General features: G+C 44.3%; 1 protein-coding gene across 1 annotated transcript in view; it reads left to right on the top strand.

Annotated features, from left to right (window-relative positions):
* DNAJC15 (DnaJ heat shock protein family (Hsp40) member C15) overlaps positions 1-16,398 on the top strand; it is a 54,778-nt gene that overhangs the window by 19,609 nt on the left and 18,771 nt on the right. Inside the window, exon 4 of the mRNA XM_038372633.2 lies at positions 12,896-12,972. Coding sequence (XP_038228561.1) covers positions 12,896-12,972 — 77 coding nt within the window. The remainder of the gene's footprint in view (positions 1-12,895; positions 12,973-16,398) is intronic.

The following is a 16,398-nucleotide window of genomic DNA, read 5'->3' as shown; positions in this document are numbered from 1 at the left end:
GGATTAGAGGAATTTTTTTGCGTGGAGGGTGGGGTTAAGTGTTTACCTCACCTACCGTCTCCTGTAATGCGGCTTTTCCAGAAAAACACTTATTTTCCAATTAACTTAGCTTTTCAAAGTGTCATTTGCCACTGATGTCACTAGTGCTGCTTACACTGTTCTGCTAATTCTGTGGTGACATGAGCCTGTTGTCATCAAAAAGAGTGAAACATTAATTAGTCATTGGTTTGCATTACTGAGGCAGATATTACCATTATTATAACTTCAGTCACTTTTAAAATAAGACATACATAAAAAAGAGGTATTTCAATGGCACTACCTTGTTGAATTGTTGAGGCATATGAAGACTGAGCTATACCCATATTAATTCTAAGGCAAAATGAATGTCCATGGCCCTCAGTATGCACAATCATGGAAATTCCCTATTCCACAATGAATATATCTCCTCTTTAGCAAACATGGAGTACTACAATAATTAGTTTGCAGTTCTCTCCTTTCCAGTCAGAGTTTGGGATTCTGCTCAGTCAGGCTATCATGTGACTGTCAGAGTCTAGGAATGAGATTGGGGGATCACATCTTCTGTGGCTCATATAACTCAAGTCAGCTGTTCTAACACAATGTGTAAAGTAAAGATGTTGAAAAGTTTGGGAAGAGGAAATTAATCTTGGGATTTGCAACGTATGCAGTATTACAGTGAAAAGAAAAGGAGTATTTGTGGCACCTTAGAGACTAACAAATTTATTAGAGCATAAGCTTTCGTGAGCTACAGCTCACTTCATCGGATGCATTTGGTGGAAAAAGCAGAGGAGAGATTTATATACACACACACAGAGAACATGAAACAATGGGTTTATCATACACACTGTAAGGAGAGTGATCACTTAAGATAAGCCATCACCAGCAGCAGGGGGGGGGAAGGAGGAAAACCTTTCATGGTGACAAGCAAGGTAGGCTAATTCCAGCAGTTAACAAGAATATCAGAGGAACAGTGGGGGGGGGAGGGAGAAATACCATGGGGAAATAGTTTTACTTTGTGTAATGACTCATCCATTCCCAGTCTCTATTCAAGCCTAAGTTAATTGTATCCAGTTTGCAAATTAATTCCAATTCAGCAGTCTCTCGTTGGAGTCTGTTTTTGAAGCTTTTTTGTCGAAGTATAGCCACTCTTAGGTCTGTGATCGAGTGACCAGAGAGATTGAAGTGTTCTCCAATTGGTTTTTGAATGTTATAATTCTTGACGTCTGATTTGTGTCCATTCATTCTTTTACGTAGAGACTGTCCAGTTTGGCCAATGTACATGGCAGAGGGGCATTGCTGGCACATGATGGCTTATATCACATTGGTAGATGCGCAGGTGAACGAGCCTCTGATATTGTGGCTGATGTGATTAGGCCCTATGATGGTATCCCCCGAATAGATATGTGGACAGAGTTGGCAACGGGCTTTGTTGCAAGGATAGGTTCCTGGGTTAGTGGTTCTGTTGTGTGGTGTGTGGTTGCTGGTGAGTATTTGCTTCAGATTGGGGGGCTGTCTGTAAGCAAGGACTGGTCTGTCTCCCAAGATCTGAGAGAGCGATGGCTCGTCCTTCAGGATAGGTTGTAGATCCTTGATGATGCGTTGGAGAGGTTTTAGTTGGGGGCTGAAGGTGATGGCTAGTGGCGTTCTGTTGTTTTCTTTGTTGGGCCTGTCCTGTAGTAGGTGACTTCTGGGTACTCTTCTGGCTCTGTCAATCTGTTTCTTCACTTCAGCAGGTGGGTATTGTAGTTGTAGGAATGCATGATAGAGATCTTGTAGGTGTTTGTCTCTGTCTGAGGGGTTGGAGCAAATGCGGTTATATCGTAGCGCTTGGCTGTAGACAATGGATCGAGTGGTATGATCTGGATGAAAGCTAGAGGCATGTAGGTAGGAATAGCGGTCAGTAGGTTTCCGATATAGGGTGGTGTTTATGTGACCATCGCTTATTAGCACCGTAGTGTCCAGGAAGTGGATCTCTTGTGTGGACTGGTCCAGGCTGAGGTTGATGGTGGGATGGAAATTGTTGAAATCATGGTGGAATTCCTCAAGAGCTTCTTTTCCATGGGTCCAGATGATGAAGATGTCATCAATGTAGCGCAAGTAGAGTAGGGGCATTAGGGGACGAGAGCTGAGGAAGCGTTGTTCTAAGTCAGCCATAAAAATGTTGGCATACTGTGGGGCCATGCGGGTACCCATCGCAGTGCCGCTGATTTGAAGGTATACATTGTCACCAAATGTGAAATAGTTATGGGTCAGGACAAAGTCACAAAGTTCTGCCACCAGGTTAGCCGTGACAGTATCGGGGATACTGTTCCTGACGGCTTGTAGTCCATCTTTGTGTGGAATGTTGGTGTAGAGGGCTTCTACATCCATAGTGGCTAGGATGGTGTTTTTAGGAAGATCACCAATGGACTGTAGTTTCCTCAGGAAATCGGTGGTGTCTCGAAGATAGCTGGGAGTGCTGGTAACGAAGGGCCTGAGGAGGGAGTCTACATAGCCAGACAATCCTGCTGTCAGGGTGCCAATGCCTGAGATGATGGGGCGTCCAGGATTTCCAGGTTTATGGATCTTGGGTAGCAGATAGAATACCCCAGGTCGGGGCTCCAGGGGTGTGTCTGTGCGGATTTGTTCTTGTGCTTTTTCAGGGAGTTTCTTGAGCAAATGCTGTAGTTTCTTTTGGTAACTCTCAGTGGGATCAGAGGGTAATGGCTTGTAGAAAGTGGTGTTGGAGAGCTGCCTAGTAGCCTCTTGTTCATACTCCGACCTATTCATGATGACGACAGCACCTCCTTTGTCAGCCTTTTTGATTATGATGTCAGAGTTGTTTCTGAGGCTGTGGATGGCACTGTGTTCTGCATGGCTGAGGTTATGGGGTAAGCGATGCTGCTTTTCCACAATTTCAGCTCGTGCACGTCGGCGGAAGCAGTCTATGTAGAAATCCAGGCTGCTGTTTCGACCTTCAGGAGGAGTCCACCCAGAATCCTTCTTTTTGTAGTGTTGGCAGGAAGGTCTCTGTGGGTTAATATGTTGGTCAGAGGTGTGTTGGAAATATTCCTTGAGTCTGAGACGTCGAAAATAGGATTCTAGGTCACCACAGAACTGTATCATGTTCGTGGGGGTGGAGGGGCAAAAGGAGAGGCCCCGAGATAGGACAGATTCTTCCGCTGGGCTAAGAGTATAGTTGGATAGATTAACAATATTGCTGAGTGGGTTACGGGAACCATTGTTGTGGCCCCTTGTGGCATGTAGTAGTTTAGATAGCTTAGTGTCCTTTTTCTTTTGTAGAGAATCAAAGTGTGTTTTGTAAATGGCTTGTCTAGTTTTTGTAAAGTCCAGCCACGAGGAAGTTTGTGTGGAAGGTTGGTTCTTTATGAGAGTATCCAGTTTTGAGAGCTCATTCTTAATCTTTCCCTGTTTGCTGTAGAGGATGTTGATCAGGTGGTTCCGCAGTTTCCTTGAGAGTGTGTGGCACAAGCTGTCAGCATAGTCTGTGTGGTATGTAGATTGTAATGGATTTTTTACGTTCAGTCCTTTCGGTATGATGTCCATCTGTTTGCATTTGGAGAGGAAGATGATGTCTGTCTGTATCTGTGCGAGTTTTTTCATGAAGTTGACAGATTTCCACTCTATACGGCTAAATTCAGTGCCTTGCATAATCACAGGTTTCAGAGTAGCAGCCGTGTTAGTCTGTATTCGCAAAAAGAAAAGGAGTATTTGTGGCACCTTAGAGACTAACAAATTTATTAGAGCATAAGCTTTCGTGAGCTACAGCTCACTTCATCGGATGCATTTGGTGGAAAAAGCAGAGGAGAGATTTATATACACACACACAGAGAACATGAAACAATGGGTTTATCATACACACTGTAAGGAGAGTGATCACTTAAGATAAGCCATCACCAGCAGCAGGGGGGGGGAAGGAGGAAAACCTTTCATGGTGACAAGCAAGGTAGGCTAATTCCAGCAGGATAGGTTCCTGGGTTAGTGGTTCTGTTGTGTGGTGTGTGGTTGCTGGTGAGTATTTGCTTCAGATTGGGGGGCTGTCTGTAAGCAAGGACTGGTCTATCTCCCAAGATCTGAGAGAGCGATGGCTCGTCCTTCAGGATAGGTTGTAGATCCTTGATGATGCGTTGGAGAGGTTTTAGTTGGGGGCTGAAGGTGATGGCTAGTGGCGTTCTGTTGTTTTCTTTGTTGGGCCTGTCCTGACAGAGCCAGAAGAGTACCCAGAAGTCACCTACTACAGGACAGGCCCAACAAAGAAAACAACAGAACGCCACTAGCCATCACCTTCAGCCCCCAACTAAAACCTCTCCAACGCATCATCAAGGATCTACAACCTATCCTGAAGGACGAGCCATCGCTCTCTCAGATCTTGGGAGATAGACCAGTCCTTGCTTACAGACAGCCCCCCAATCTGAAGCAAATACTCACCAGCAACCACACACCACACAACAGAACCACTAACCCAGGAACCTATCCTTGCAACAAAGCCCGTTGCCAACTCTGTCCACATCTATTCGGGGGATACCATCATAGGGCCTAATCACATCAGCCACAATATCAGAGGCTCGTTCACCTGCGCATCTACCAATGTGATATATGCCATCATGTGCCAGCAATGCCCCTCTGCCATGTACATTGGCCAAACTGGACAGTCTCTACGTAAAAGAATGAATGGACACAAATCAGACGTCAAGAATTATAACATTCAAAAACCAATTGGAGAACACTTCAATCTCTCTGGTCACTCGATCACAGACCTAAGAGTGGCTATACTTCGACAAAAAAGCTTCAAAAACAGACTCCAACGAGAGACTGCTGAATTGGAATTAATTTGCAAACTGGATACAATTAACTTAGGCTTGAATAGAGACTGGGAATGGATGAGTCATTACACAAAGTAAAACTATTTCCCCATGGTATTTCTCCCTTCCCCCCCCCACTGTTCCTCTGATATTCTTGTTAACTGCTGGAATTAGCCTACCTTGCTTGTCACCATGAAAGGTTTTCCTCCTTCCCCCCCCCCTGCTGCTGGTGATGGCTTATCTTAAGTGATCACTCTCCTTACAGTGTGTATGATAAACCCATTGTTTCATGTTCTCTGTGTGTGTGTATATAAATCTCTCCTCTGCTTTTTCCACCAAATGCATCCGATGAAGTGAGCTGTAGCTCACGAAAGCTTATGCTCTAATAAATTTGTTAGTCTCTAAGGTGCCACAAATACTCCTTTTCTTTTTGCGAATACAGACTAACACGGCTGCTACTCTGAAACCTAGTATTACAGTGGTAACTGAGTGCCACAGTAGGTTATATCATGACATCTTTTTAAAGGATGATCTTTCTAAGTTCTCTAAAATTGACTTGCTTAATTGGATTTCTTTGAAATTTGGCATACTTCAGGAGGATGCATGGTAGAGTTAGTGAGCCAAATTTTGAGTCATTTGAGCATGGAATTTCAGAGAGAGAAGCCCTGAAAAATGCTGAATGTTTGTTTTGTTTTCTCAGAGCTAGAGATCAAACTTTTGATGATGTGATGTGGGTCTAAATGGTTTCAAGCTGTCAAGATTTACCCAAGCTAGTGCATGGCACCCCCTAAATCATTTTTACACTGTGAATGTGCCAATACAGAAAAACAGCTAGTGGGTTTCCATTCCTGCCATTTTGCCCGCTTTAAAGCTTAATTCTTGTAAGTGCTGTGAAGTCTGAATGGTGAATTGGATTGCTCTGAAATTTGGTGTGCCTTGTGAGGGTGCTGGGGTAGTGTTAGTGATCCAAACTTGGAGTCATTTGACCCACGGGTTCCTGAGTTACAGCCCCTGCCAAAAAATAGTTTCCTTCTGCTGCCTTGTTCTGTTTTACGGAAAAGTACTGGTGACTAGATGAATCACAGACCTCCTTATGGTTGTAAATTCACCCATCCATTAACGTAACTAAGGTTAAGTTCCTCATTTCTCTCCCCCTGTTGTTGTCCCTCCCCCCCCCCACGCAGTGACCAAAGACAAAAGGAGTTTTGGACTGAGTGGCTGGAGGTTGGGTACAATTTATGAGTCATGGGTAGTAATTTCATTTTGGGGGGTGAGGGGTGTAATCAAAGAATTCAAGGAAAGAAAATTGGATATGTGAATGCTTTCTGGGAGGGGAGGTGCACTGAAGGGTGGAGGAGTGGGGGAATATGATGAGAGGGGTTGGGGCTGCAGTGAAGAGAACAGGGTTATTGGAAGGGGCATGAGTGGGGATGGGTGGTAGAGGAGGGGAAGAGGTAGGGTGCTCAAGTGAGGGAAGTGTGGCACTCCACAGCTCTGCCTGTGCTCCCCCACCCCAGTGCATGCCACAGTTTTGCCATTGCCCCCAAACCACCCTGCACCTCCCAAAGCCTTTGGGGAAAATTTAGAGATGTGAATTCTTCCTAAGAGGGATGGGGTAATTACGGGGAAGAGAAGTGGAGGAAAGGGAGGAGAGGGGTTTGGAGCTGCAATGAGGGGAAGTGGATGGTAGGGGAGGGAGGCTTGGGGATTAAGATAGGAGAAGTGGGATAGTGGGAAGGGGGACAGTGGGTTGAGGGACTGGAGGAGAGTAGAGGCAGGGATTCTTCCTTCCCATGTATGTGCCCAGATATGGCGGGCTTTTTCCCCTTTAAGGGGTCCTGAGCCTCCCTCTCTGCCCTCCTCATATGAGCTGGGGTCTAGGGCCTTGCCCCTCTGGGAGTGTCTGAGCCCTTCTGGCTGCCCCAGCCAGGATCTGTGGAGTATGTGCCCACCTACAGGGGGTTGGACCCCCTCCTCCCCACTGCTGCCCCCATGTGAGCCAGGATCTGGGGGAGTATTCTCCCTTTGGATGGGGAGCTGAAAACATGCATGCTTCATGCATATCAGAGGCTCTCCCAGACTCAGGAGGGCGATATAACATCTATTGAGAAGAATGGAGCAATTCACGTGTCTATTGTTTCAGGTTGTATTAATCTCCATGAGGTGTTCTCCTTCAGCTGAAAACACCTTATTGAGATGAATTGGCCACTTCACACATTTCAGAGCCTCCTGTGCTGCAGATGGACGGGCACAAGAGCCTTTTCCGTCCATTGTCCATCTATCCTTCCTGTTTAGAGGAGGACATTTCTAAGCGCTCTAAAATCTTTGTGCTTGTATGGATTTTCTTGAAATTTGCTATGCTTTGTGGGCGTGCAGAGTAGGGTTAGTGACACCTCCCCCACCCTTGGGGTTGTTTGAACTGGGTTCCAGATATATAAGCTCTGAAACAACAACATTGTTTTTCTAATGGTTTCTAGTGGGGTTTGCACAGAACTAGTGATCAATCTATTGCTGTGACATGGGTCAGATTGATCTCTGTTGGTCAGCTTTACCCAAGTAGTGCATGGCAGCCACTAAGTCTTTGGGAGACCCAAATTGTGAATTTAAGTTCACTTTTTCACTTGCATAGATGGTGGATAGTACTCTGAACACATTTGCACAAAATAGGAAAGGGATAGAAAATATGATAATGCCCCTGTGTAAATCCATGGTATGCCCACACCTTGAATACTGCTTGTAGTTCTGGAAACCTCATCTCAAAAAAGATATATTAGAAGTGGAAAAGGTACAGAGAAGGGCAATGAAAATAATTAGGCTTATGGAACAGCTTCCATATGAGGAGAGATTAAAAAGAGTGGGACTGTTCATCTTGGAAAAGAGATGATGGGTGTGGGGGGAGATTAGAGTCTATAAAATCATGAATGGTGTGGAAAAAGTAAATAGAGAAGTGCTATTCTACATAACATGCAACTGTGGGATCTCCCACTGAAATTAATAGCAACAGGCTTAAAACAAACATAAGGAAGTTCTTCACATAATGCAAGTTAACCTGTGGAACTTGTTGCCAGGAAATGATGTAAAGGCCAAAAGTATAAATGAGTTCAATAAAAGAGTTAGATAAATTGGCTGTGGTTGTGATACGTGGAGATCTGTGTTTTGCACCCTCTGAAGCATGTGAGGAAAGGGAAGATCTGCATGTGTACCTCCAGGATGCATCACTTTATGTAGAATGGTGTAGGTTATGTCAGTAGCAAGGTACAGGGCTTTTATTAAATGGCAATTGTCAGTAGTGAGGTGGAATAGGAGAGGATTCTAATGCTTTAATGATGGTTACGTGAAAGTGTAGGTTGAGATGGTATCCTGTGAGTAAGTGTAAGGGAGTTGTAAAAGGCTGAGAAGTGATTGTTAAATTGTACACATGTGGTAGTCTTTCTGGGAAGTTGGCTGTATGAGTGAGTTTACACTAGGATCTGGAACCTCCTGAATGTTATAGTGCCAAGAGCCAGTGTGAGTATGTGTATATGGATACATGGCTTGTAGAGGGTAGAGGGCAGGTGGTGCAGGCAACTCTTTCTCAGGATACTGCAAGGGGACAGCATACCATCAAGCAACCTTAAACCTGCATTAACATAGTTTTTTCCCCATTAAATATTCTTAATAACTAGCAGAATATATATAGTGGCTCTTTTATTTTATTTTGTGGAGTTATATATGGTCTCTTCGGTGAGAGATTGTGGTGACTTGGGGAATACTGAAAAACATACACATTTTATAAAAACCATAGCTTCTTTACAGATGGGATGTGGTGATTAGTCTAAAACATAAGGACACTGGAATATCTCTTATTGGTGCAGAAATTGTAACAGAAAGGTAGGTTATGCGAGCCGGGGAAGGTCTTTAAAGATGTCACAGCCCAAATAAATTAGGCTTCCCTATCTGACAGCCTTTTTTTGGAGATTGTTGAGGGAAACCATACACTTGTAGAGTGGGCCTAAAGCTATTTACCATTTTCTTTTCACCTTTTAATAGAGTTCATGGAAGAAACTGAATTAACTCTCATGGGCTGTATAGGGCACAACATGTAAGGAAGAAATGCCTAGAAGATTAAATGGGGCCCAAAATATCAGAAGTATCAGGAAGTGGAGAGCTCACTTGTGTGATCTTTCCAGCCCAGCAAGGATTGCAGATGTGGTAGGCTGAATTTAATATTGTAAGGTGCCTGAAATGTCCTTCCCTTATCACTTTGAGGAGTTTTCCTAACAGGGAAATATCAAAAGTAGCACTGCTTCATGAAAACACTTCACTATTTTAGTCCGAGTAGCACGTGTAAGTGAGATGGATAATCAAACCTCTCTGTTCTTTGGTAGCTAGAAAACTGCCTTTCTACCTCCTTTTTTAGGAATGTTCTGTCCTCGCTTGCCCATGCCTCTAACCTAGACAAAGATGGCTTTTTAGTCTGATTTCTTTTGCTTTAAAAAGGAAGCTTCACATCTCTTTAGGACTGAGACTTCCATTAAAAAAGGGGCTGTTTGTGCTGTAAGCGTCCCCTGAGAAGGAAACCATTGTCTTTCATGACCTAGCTGTGATTTTAAAGGTCCAAGCCAGCCTGAGTGTCTTCCTCTCAAAAGAACAGGGCAATCAATTGTTTAATGCCTTTTGGAAATGATAAAGATCAGGGCTCCCTGAAAGTAAGCAGTCTAAGCAGGGACTGTCTTTTGTGTATAATACTTTGTGCAGTGGGGTCCTGGTCCATGACAAGGGCTCCTAGGCGCTAATAATAAGAATAAGAAGAATGTTTACAATTATAAAAAGGAGTTTGTATTTTGTCTTGTAGCCATACTTCTCAGGCCAGTGATGGGCAACCTGCGGCCTGCAGGCCACACGCAGCCCATTGGGGTAATCCACTGGTGGGCCACGAGACAGTTTGTTTACAACGACTGTCTGCAGGCACGGCCAGTCGCAGCTCCCATTGGCTGTGAACGGCGAACCGCGGCCACAGGGAGCTGCAGGCGGCCGTGCCTGCGAATGCGATGTAAACAAACAGTCTTGCGGTCCACCGGTGGATTACTTTGATGGGCCGCAGGTTGCCCACCACTGACTTAGGTTATGATCTCAAGTTAATGAGCACTGGTCAGTACCTTAAATGGAGCCTATTAAAGGCAGGGGTAGGGTTCTGTGGGAGAAGGTGGAGATAATTCGGGACATAGCAGACTTTTCTCCATCAGCACTGAATCAGTATCCCATTGTCACATTAGAGAACTACGCTAGAGATGACGCGTAACATTTTCAAAAGCACCTAAGTACCAAAGTCTCTTTTGTAAATGGGACTTAGTCTCCTAGATGCTTTGGAAAATAAGTCACTTAAGTCCCTTTTTCGAAAAAGACTTAGGTGCTTTGGAAAACATTACCTGTCATCTTTAATAACTGGGGGGAGAAGTAGTAAGGTATCATTGCCAAGTTTCTCTTTAGGCGGTAATGTTCTACTCTCTCTCACGATCTGATCCAGTAGCTCTCAACCTGTTTACCATTGTGGGCTGCATATACAGCTCTTTGTGTTATGTCTGCTGCATCCACGCAATATATATACTACCCTGCCTGCTGTGGCTGCCCAATTGGGCACATTTTCCTCGACACCTGCTCCCAGACGGTAAGGGGCAGGGTTGATCCCACCCACCAAGACGGGGGATTATAGCCACAATGGGACAAATTTCCACCCCACACCAGCTCTCCCCCCAGAGACAGGACTTGCAGGGCAGCCTCCTGCTCTGGCTGTGAGCTCTGGGTCTGGACATGGCCAGCAGGGGCCAGGCAGGTGGGCACTGTCTGCTGCAGGCAGTCCAGGGTGCACTGCAGCCTAGAGCATGGTCATCTGCCCCCAGAGGTGACACACAGCTGTGGCTAGTGTGGGGACACTTGCCATCCCCCCATTTCTATGGATGCCTTTCGCACGGATGCCCAGAAGTGAGGAGACAGCTCTCCCACTGGCAGTGGCACTCAGTCATCCCCTTTTCTTCTCTCTGCCCGATCCTCGTATCCCCTTCCACTTCCCACCCCACCCACCTTTCTCTCCCCATTGTCCCCTTCCCCCATCCCTTTCTTTTCCCCCGCCCCATCCCCTCTCCCTTCCTCTCCCCACTGTCCCATTCTTCCATGGCCTATCCCTTTCTCTTCCCCTATCCCCTTCCTCTTCCTGCCCCATCCTCTTTCCTCTCCCCACTGTCCCCTGCCCTGCCCCATCCCCTCTCCCTTCCTCTCCATACTGTCCCCTACCCCTGTCCCACTCCCTCCTGCCCTATCCCATCCTTCTTCCTTCCCCACTACCTTGCCCTGACCCCACATAGGCACTCACTATTGTACAGAAACAGGACCCGGCACACGCAGAAGAGGACAATGACAGGCACTAGGACGCAGGAGGCAGCATCCCAGAGCTGCCAGCCTGCACCAAGGAGAGGCGCAGAGTGAGCTGGCACAGCGTGGGAAGGACAGAACCTATGTCTCTCACCGCCCACTCCGACACGCTGAGTAGTCCTGCTCAGCACCCCCTATTTCTGCGAGAGGTGGTGGGGGCTGTGCCCCCCTAAACTACGCCTATGGCTGGCATGGGTTGATGGCCCAGTGCCTTCTCCCGCACGTGGTAACTGGGCACCTGGCAACCCTACCATTTGTCCCGGGGAAGGAAGAAGTATCAGGCTGCCACCAGAGCTGCTCCCCTGCCATAGAGGGCTGCTTTGCCTTCCTTGATGGCATTAGCGCTCCAGCAGGGCTCCATGGTGCTGTCTACCCCTCAGCAGGTCCCGCCCTCTGCTGGGACCAGCAAACTTTGAATTTTTTTTAGCACACAGCTGGGACTGGGCTGCAAGCGGCCCATGAGTTGAGAATCACTGGTCTGATCCAATGGCTGTTGAAGTGATTGGGAGGATTTCCATTGACTTCAGTGGGCACTAACAGGCCCTGTGTGCTCTCTGAAGTTTTATTTGATACCAAATTCTCTGCCTTTCTAAAGCCGTAATGTTGCGGTGTATTAGCTCAGAGGTGGCTGCTTTTCGGTAATAGGTGAAGCATCCCTCTTGTGTAAGCAGTATGGTTTGGGAGACTATCTGCTCCTAATCTTAACTATGAAGTTTGCTTAGATACCATAATAGGTGCCTTATAAGTGCATGTAATTTAAATGAGTGTTTGTAAGTTCATTTGGGATGAAGTACTGTATAAATATAAGACAAATTTTATTATTGATAATTACTAGGTATATTTAGTAGCTAACTGAAAATGTGTTTCATTTTGTCTGAAGTCATTTCAGACTTCACTTTGATGATAAAAGGGTGAAACTTACTTTTTGTAAAGCTTACTTGTTGATAAATTTGGCAGTTAACAAAACTTCCCTCTTCTTAACTGACTTCTGGGCTCCAGCTCCCAATAGTCAGGCTGTCTTGAAACTACATCTGTTGTCTCTGGGGCTTGTTTGACTTAGAGGGCTGTGGCTGTGCGATGCTGGACTAGTCCCTAATTCTTTTTATTTTAAAAAAAAAAAAAAAAAAAAAAAACAAAAAAAACACTGATATCTTTAGTTACGCTATGGTATTTCAATAATTTATTTTAACACACTTACGGTTGATAGGCATCAGTTTTATCCTCACTCCCTTCCCTGGACAGCTACAGTTTTTGCTTTTAAAAAATTCACCACACCTCACTCTCCAAAACAAGTTTTCTCTTTCCGTTGTTTTAAACAGTGGTTAAAATCTCAGTTTCTGATCTGGGAAAAAAACCGCAAATAATCCCAAATGGCAGGGGAAGTTAAGTCGGCATGAATTTATGTGCACATGAAGCCCAGGACGGTGCTCATGTGCAATTTCATTCTACCCAGCATTTAGACAATTAGGGTTGCCCTGCCAAAGGGCAGGGAGACTCTCAACCCTACAAATCAATGGCTGCAACAAATAATGTCTTTCATTATCAGTGGGACACTGTAAAAACACAAACTGTAACTTTTAAGAGGTCAGATTTTCAGTGGTACCTGTGTACGTGGAACTAATTATTTTCCTCTCTCTTCCCTCCTCCCCCTTCCACTCCCCCCATAGAGTTTTTCATCATACTATAAAGGAGGATTTGAACAGAAAATGAGTAGACGAGAAGCTAGTCTTATTTTAGGCATAAGGTAGGTGTGCTGCATTAATACTGTTTTTTTGTTTTATCACCAAACTGAATGGAGAAATGTAAGGTGAAAGAATAGGGCTGTAATAGTGCTCACAGTTGTAACTTGTTAACAAAAATTGTGTTCCATGTGCCATTCTAAGGTTGTATTTTGGTTGGAAAAAAACATACAATAAAATGAGCAGCTACGCAGCTTTTGTCATACCTTCAGGCCACTTACAGCAGTAGAGGACAAATGCTGTAAATATAAATCAGAACAACACATACTATGCTGATCAACATGATCATCTACTCTGATCTCGCTACAAAATCAAGATTTACAATACTATGGATTGTATTAATGCATCAGTAATGCAGAAAGCAATTCCATTGAGTCTGTCATTTCAAATGTATGTGTAATCTTTCTTCACATCTTTTTTATTGTAGTTAAAGGAATTGAGGATACAATACAATGTATTAGGATGAATTTAAGGGTGAGCATAGGCATGTGTAACTTAAGGATAAAACACATTACAGAACAATTGTGATTATCCCCAATACCAAGCATTACATACCCAGGCAATTAAGAGTTAAGGTTACACTTAAACATGTTTGGATTTCTTTTAACATATGGAAATGGACATCTGAGGCACCCAAACCACCTTTATTCTTCCCTATAGCAACTCCAGGAAGGCAGGAAAGGGTAGGGCGAGTCCTGAATGTCTTTAAAAATAGTTTAATCTAATCTGGGGCCACAAATGCTAAAATGTCTTAATCATAATTGCATGATTATTGCAGGAAGTCTCTATAGGCCAGAGTAAAGATTGGTTGGTTGGTTGCCTTAACTGTGTAGTTCCAAATGTTAACATGTTTGGATTTTTGTTTGTGTAACCTTAACATTAATTAAACTTTAATTTCAGGAATGTTGTAGTGATGCCATATCTAACCCTTATTAATCCAGGCAATTGAAAGTTAAGGTACATTTAAAGTTAATTACAACATTCCTGTAAGGGTCTTTAACTGATATGTCCCAAAATTATGTCCTCCTTGATGTATTTTTTGTCTTGCAATTTCCTTAGGTTTTGAAAATATATATTTCATACATGCACACTAAACAAGAAATCCAAAGAGAATGGTACCACGTGGTATTTTGGATGACTTAAAGATATGAGTTAGCAACCTTAAATCACTTATTAAAATTAAACTTATGGGTAGATTCACTGGTACACCAGAGTAGTGCATTGCAGTTGGAGCTTACTGGTCCGTTTAGATGGCTTTAAAGTTGGTTTGCTTTGATAGAGCAGTTCATAGCAGTCGATGTACTGGTGATTCTGGACCTTAATTTGCAGTTAAGTTATTGTTTTAGAGGTCTGTGTTAGAGAACTGGTGCTATGTAAAGGAGGGATGGGCGATCCCAACCCCATAATTCCAATGTCCATGCACTTTAAAGGTATCCCCTATGCTCTGTTTTAGTTTCCCCAGTTAGTACTATCTTAGTGTGCAGTGGAGAAAAGGCAAGAATGCCGTCCCGTGGGGAGCCTTTTAAAGTACTGATGCCCCAGCCAGTATGTGGTCATAAAACCTTTACTTGCCCCAATTGTCACTTTTTTCTCCTTAATCTGCCAGCAAGAATTTTGAATTAGGGCTGTCAATGAATTGCAATTAATTCATGCTATTAACTAAAAAAAAAAATTAATCGCGATTAATCGCAGTTTTAATCGCACTGTTAAACAATAGAATACCAATTGAAATTTATTATACCAATTGAAATTTATTACATATTTTTTGTTTTTCTACATTTTAAAATATATTGATTTCATTTACAATACAATATACAAAGTAGACAGTGCTCACTTTATATTATTTTTATTACAAATATTTGCACTGTAAAAATGGCAAACAAAAGAAATAATATTTTTCAATTCACCTCATTCAGGTACTGTAGTGCAATCTCTTTATGGTGAAAGTGCAACTTACAAATGTAGATATTTTTGTTACATAACTGCATTCAAAAACAAAACGATGTAAAAGTTCAGCGCCTACAAGTCCACACAGACCTACTTCTTGTTCAGTCAATCACTAAGACAAACAAGTTTGTTTACATTTACGGGAGATAATGCTGCCCGCTTCTTATTTACAGTGTCACCCGAAAGTGATAACAGGCGTTCGCATGGCACTATTGTAGCCAGCATTGCAAGGTATTTACGTGCGATATGCTAAACATTCATATGTCCCTTCATGCTTCGGCCACCATTACAGAGGACGTACTTCCATGCTGATAATGCTCATTAAAAAAAATAATGCATGAATTAAATTTGTGGCTGAACTCCTTTGGGGAAAATCGTATGTCTCCTACTCTGTGATATATTCCATGTTATAGTGGTCTTGGATGATGACCCAGCACATGTTGTTCCTTTTAAGAACACTTTCACTGCAGATTTGACAAAACACAAAGAAGATACCAATGTGAGATTTCTAAAGATAGCTACGTCACTCGACTTAAGGTTTAAGAATCTGAAGTGCATTCTAAAATCTGAGAAGGATGAGGTCTTCAGAAGTCTTAAAAGAGCAACACTCCAATGCAGAAACTACAGAACCTGAACCACCAAAAAGAAAACCAACCTTCTGCTGATGGCATCTAACTGAGATGATGAAAATGAATATGTGTTGGTCCACTCTGCTTTGGATGGTTATCGAGCAGAACCCGTCATCAGCATGGACGCATGTCGTATGGAGTGGTGGTTGAAGCAAGAAGGGACATGTTACTCCTGGGGGAATTCTGTGCCAATTCATATCCTCTGCAGATTTCTTTGCTTCCCCACAGAAAAATGACTTTCTGACAGGGAAGCTGCAAGAGCAGTCACGCACCACTCTCTAGCAGCACAGGTACATCGTTTCAGGCACCCGGAGCAGCCAGTAGAGAGGTTAATCACCATGGGGATTCCCCAGCCAGTGGCTCCTACCCTGAGCCGGGATCAGCTACTAGTCCTGTCTGGGCAGGAGAGGACAGGACTTCCTCTTCCACTGCAAGGAGTGGGTGGGGCTGTGTCAGACCCACGCTCAGAAACCTCACCCAGCTGCATGAAGCACAGCAGCCTCCCCTGCTTCCTACCCCCAGCACTCCTCAGCTGCAAGGGGAGGGGTCATTGTACAGGGAGCTGCTCCTCCTATCCATTCAACCCCTGTGCTTCCAGACCTCCTCTACCCAGACACCCCCGCTTAGCCTCGCCCTCCATACCCAAAAAACCCATTGAACCTCAACCACTGTACCCGGAGCACCTGCACCCAGACCACTCCCCACTGAACTCCCTGCACTCAAACCCCCACCTTGGTGCACCACCCTGAGCCTCCACATCCAGACCCCCATGCCACAGACACCCCACCCAGACCCCCTTGCCCACTACTGAGACCCCCACATTCAGACCCTGCGCTGAGCCCCCACTACCTTTCA

This window comes from Dermochelys coriacea, chromosome 1 (genome assembly GCF_009764565.3).
Source record: "Dermochelys coriacea isolate rDerCor1 chromosome 1, rDerCor1.pri.v4, whole genome shotgun sequence".
NCBI lineage: Eukaryota > Metazoa > Chordata > Testudines > Dermochelyidae > Dermochelys > Dermochelys coriacea.
The sequence above is the reverse complement of the archived record's forward strand: the minus strand, read 5'-3'. Positions and strand labels throughout refer to the sequence as shown.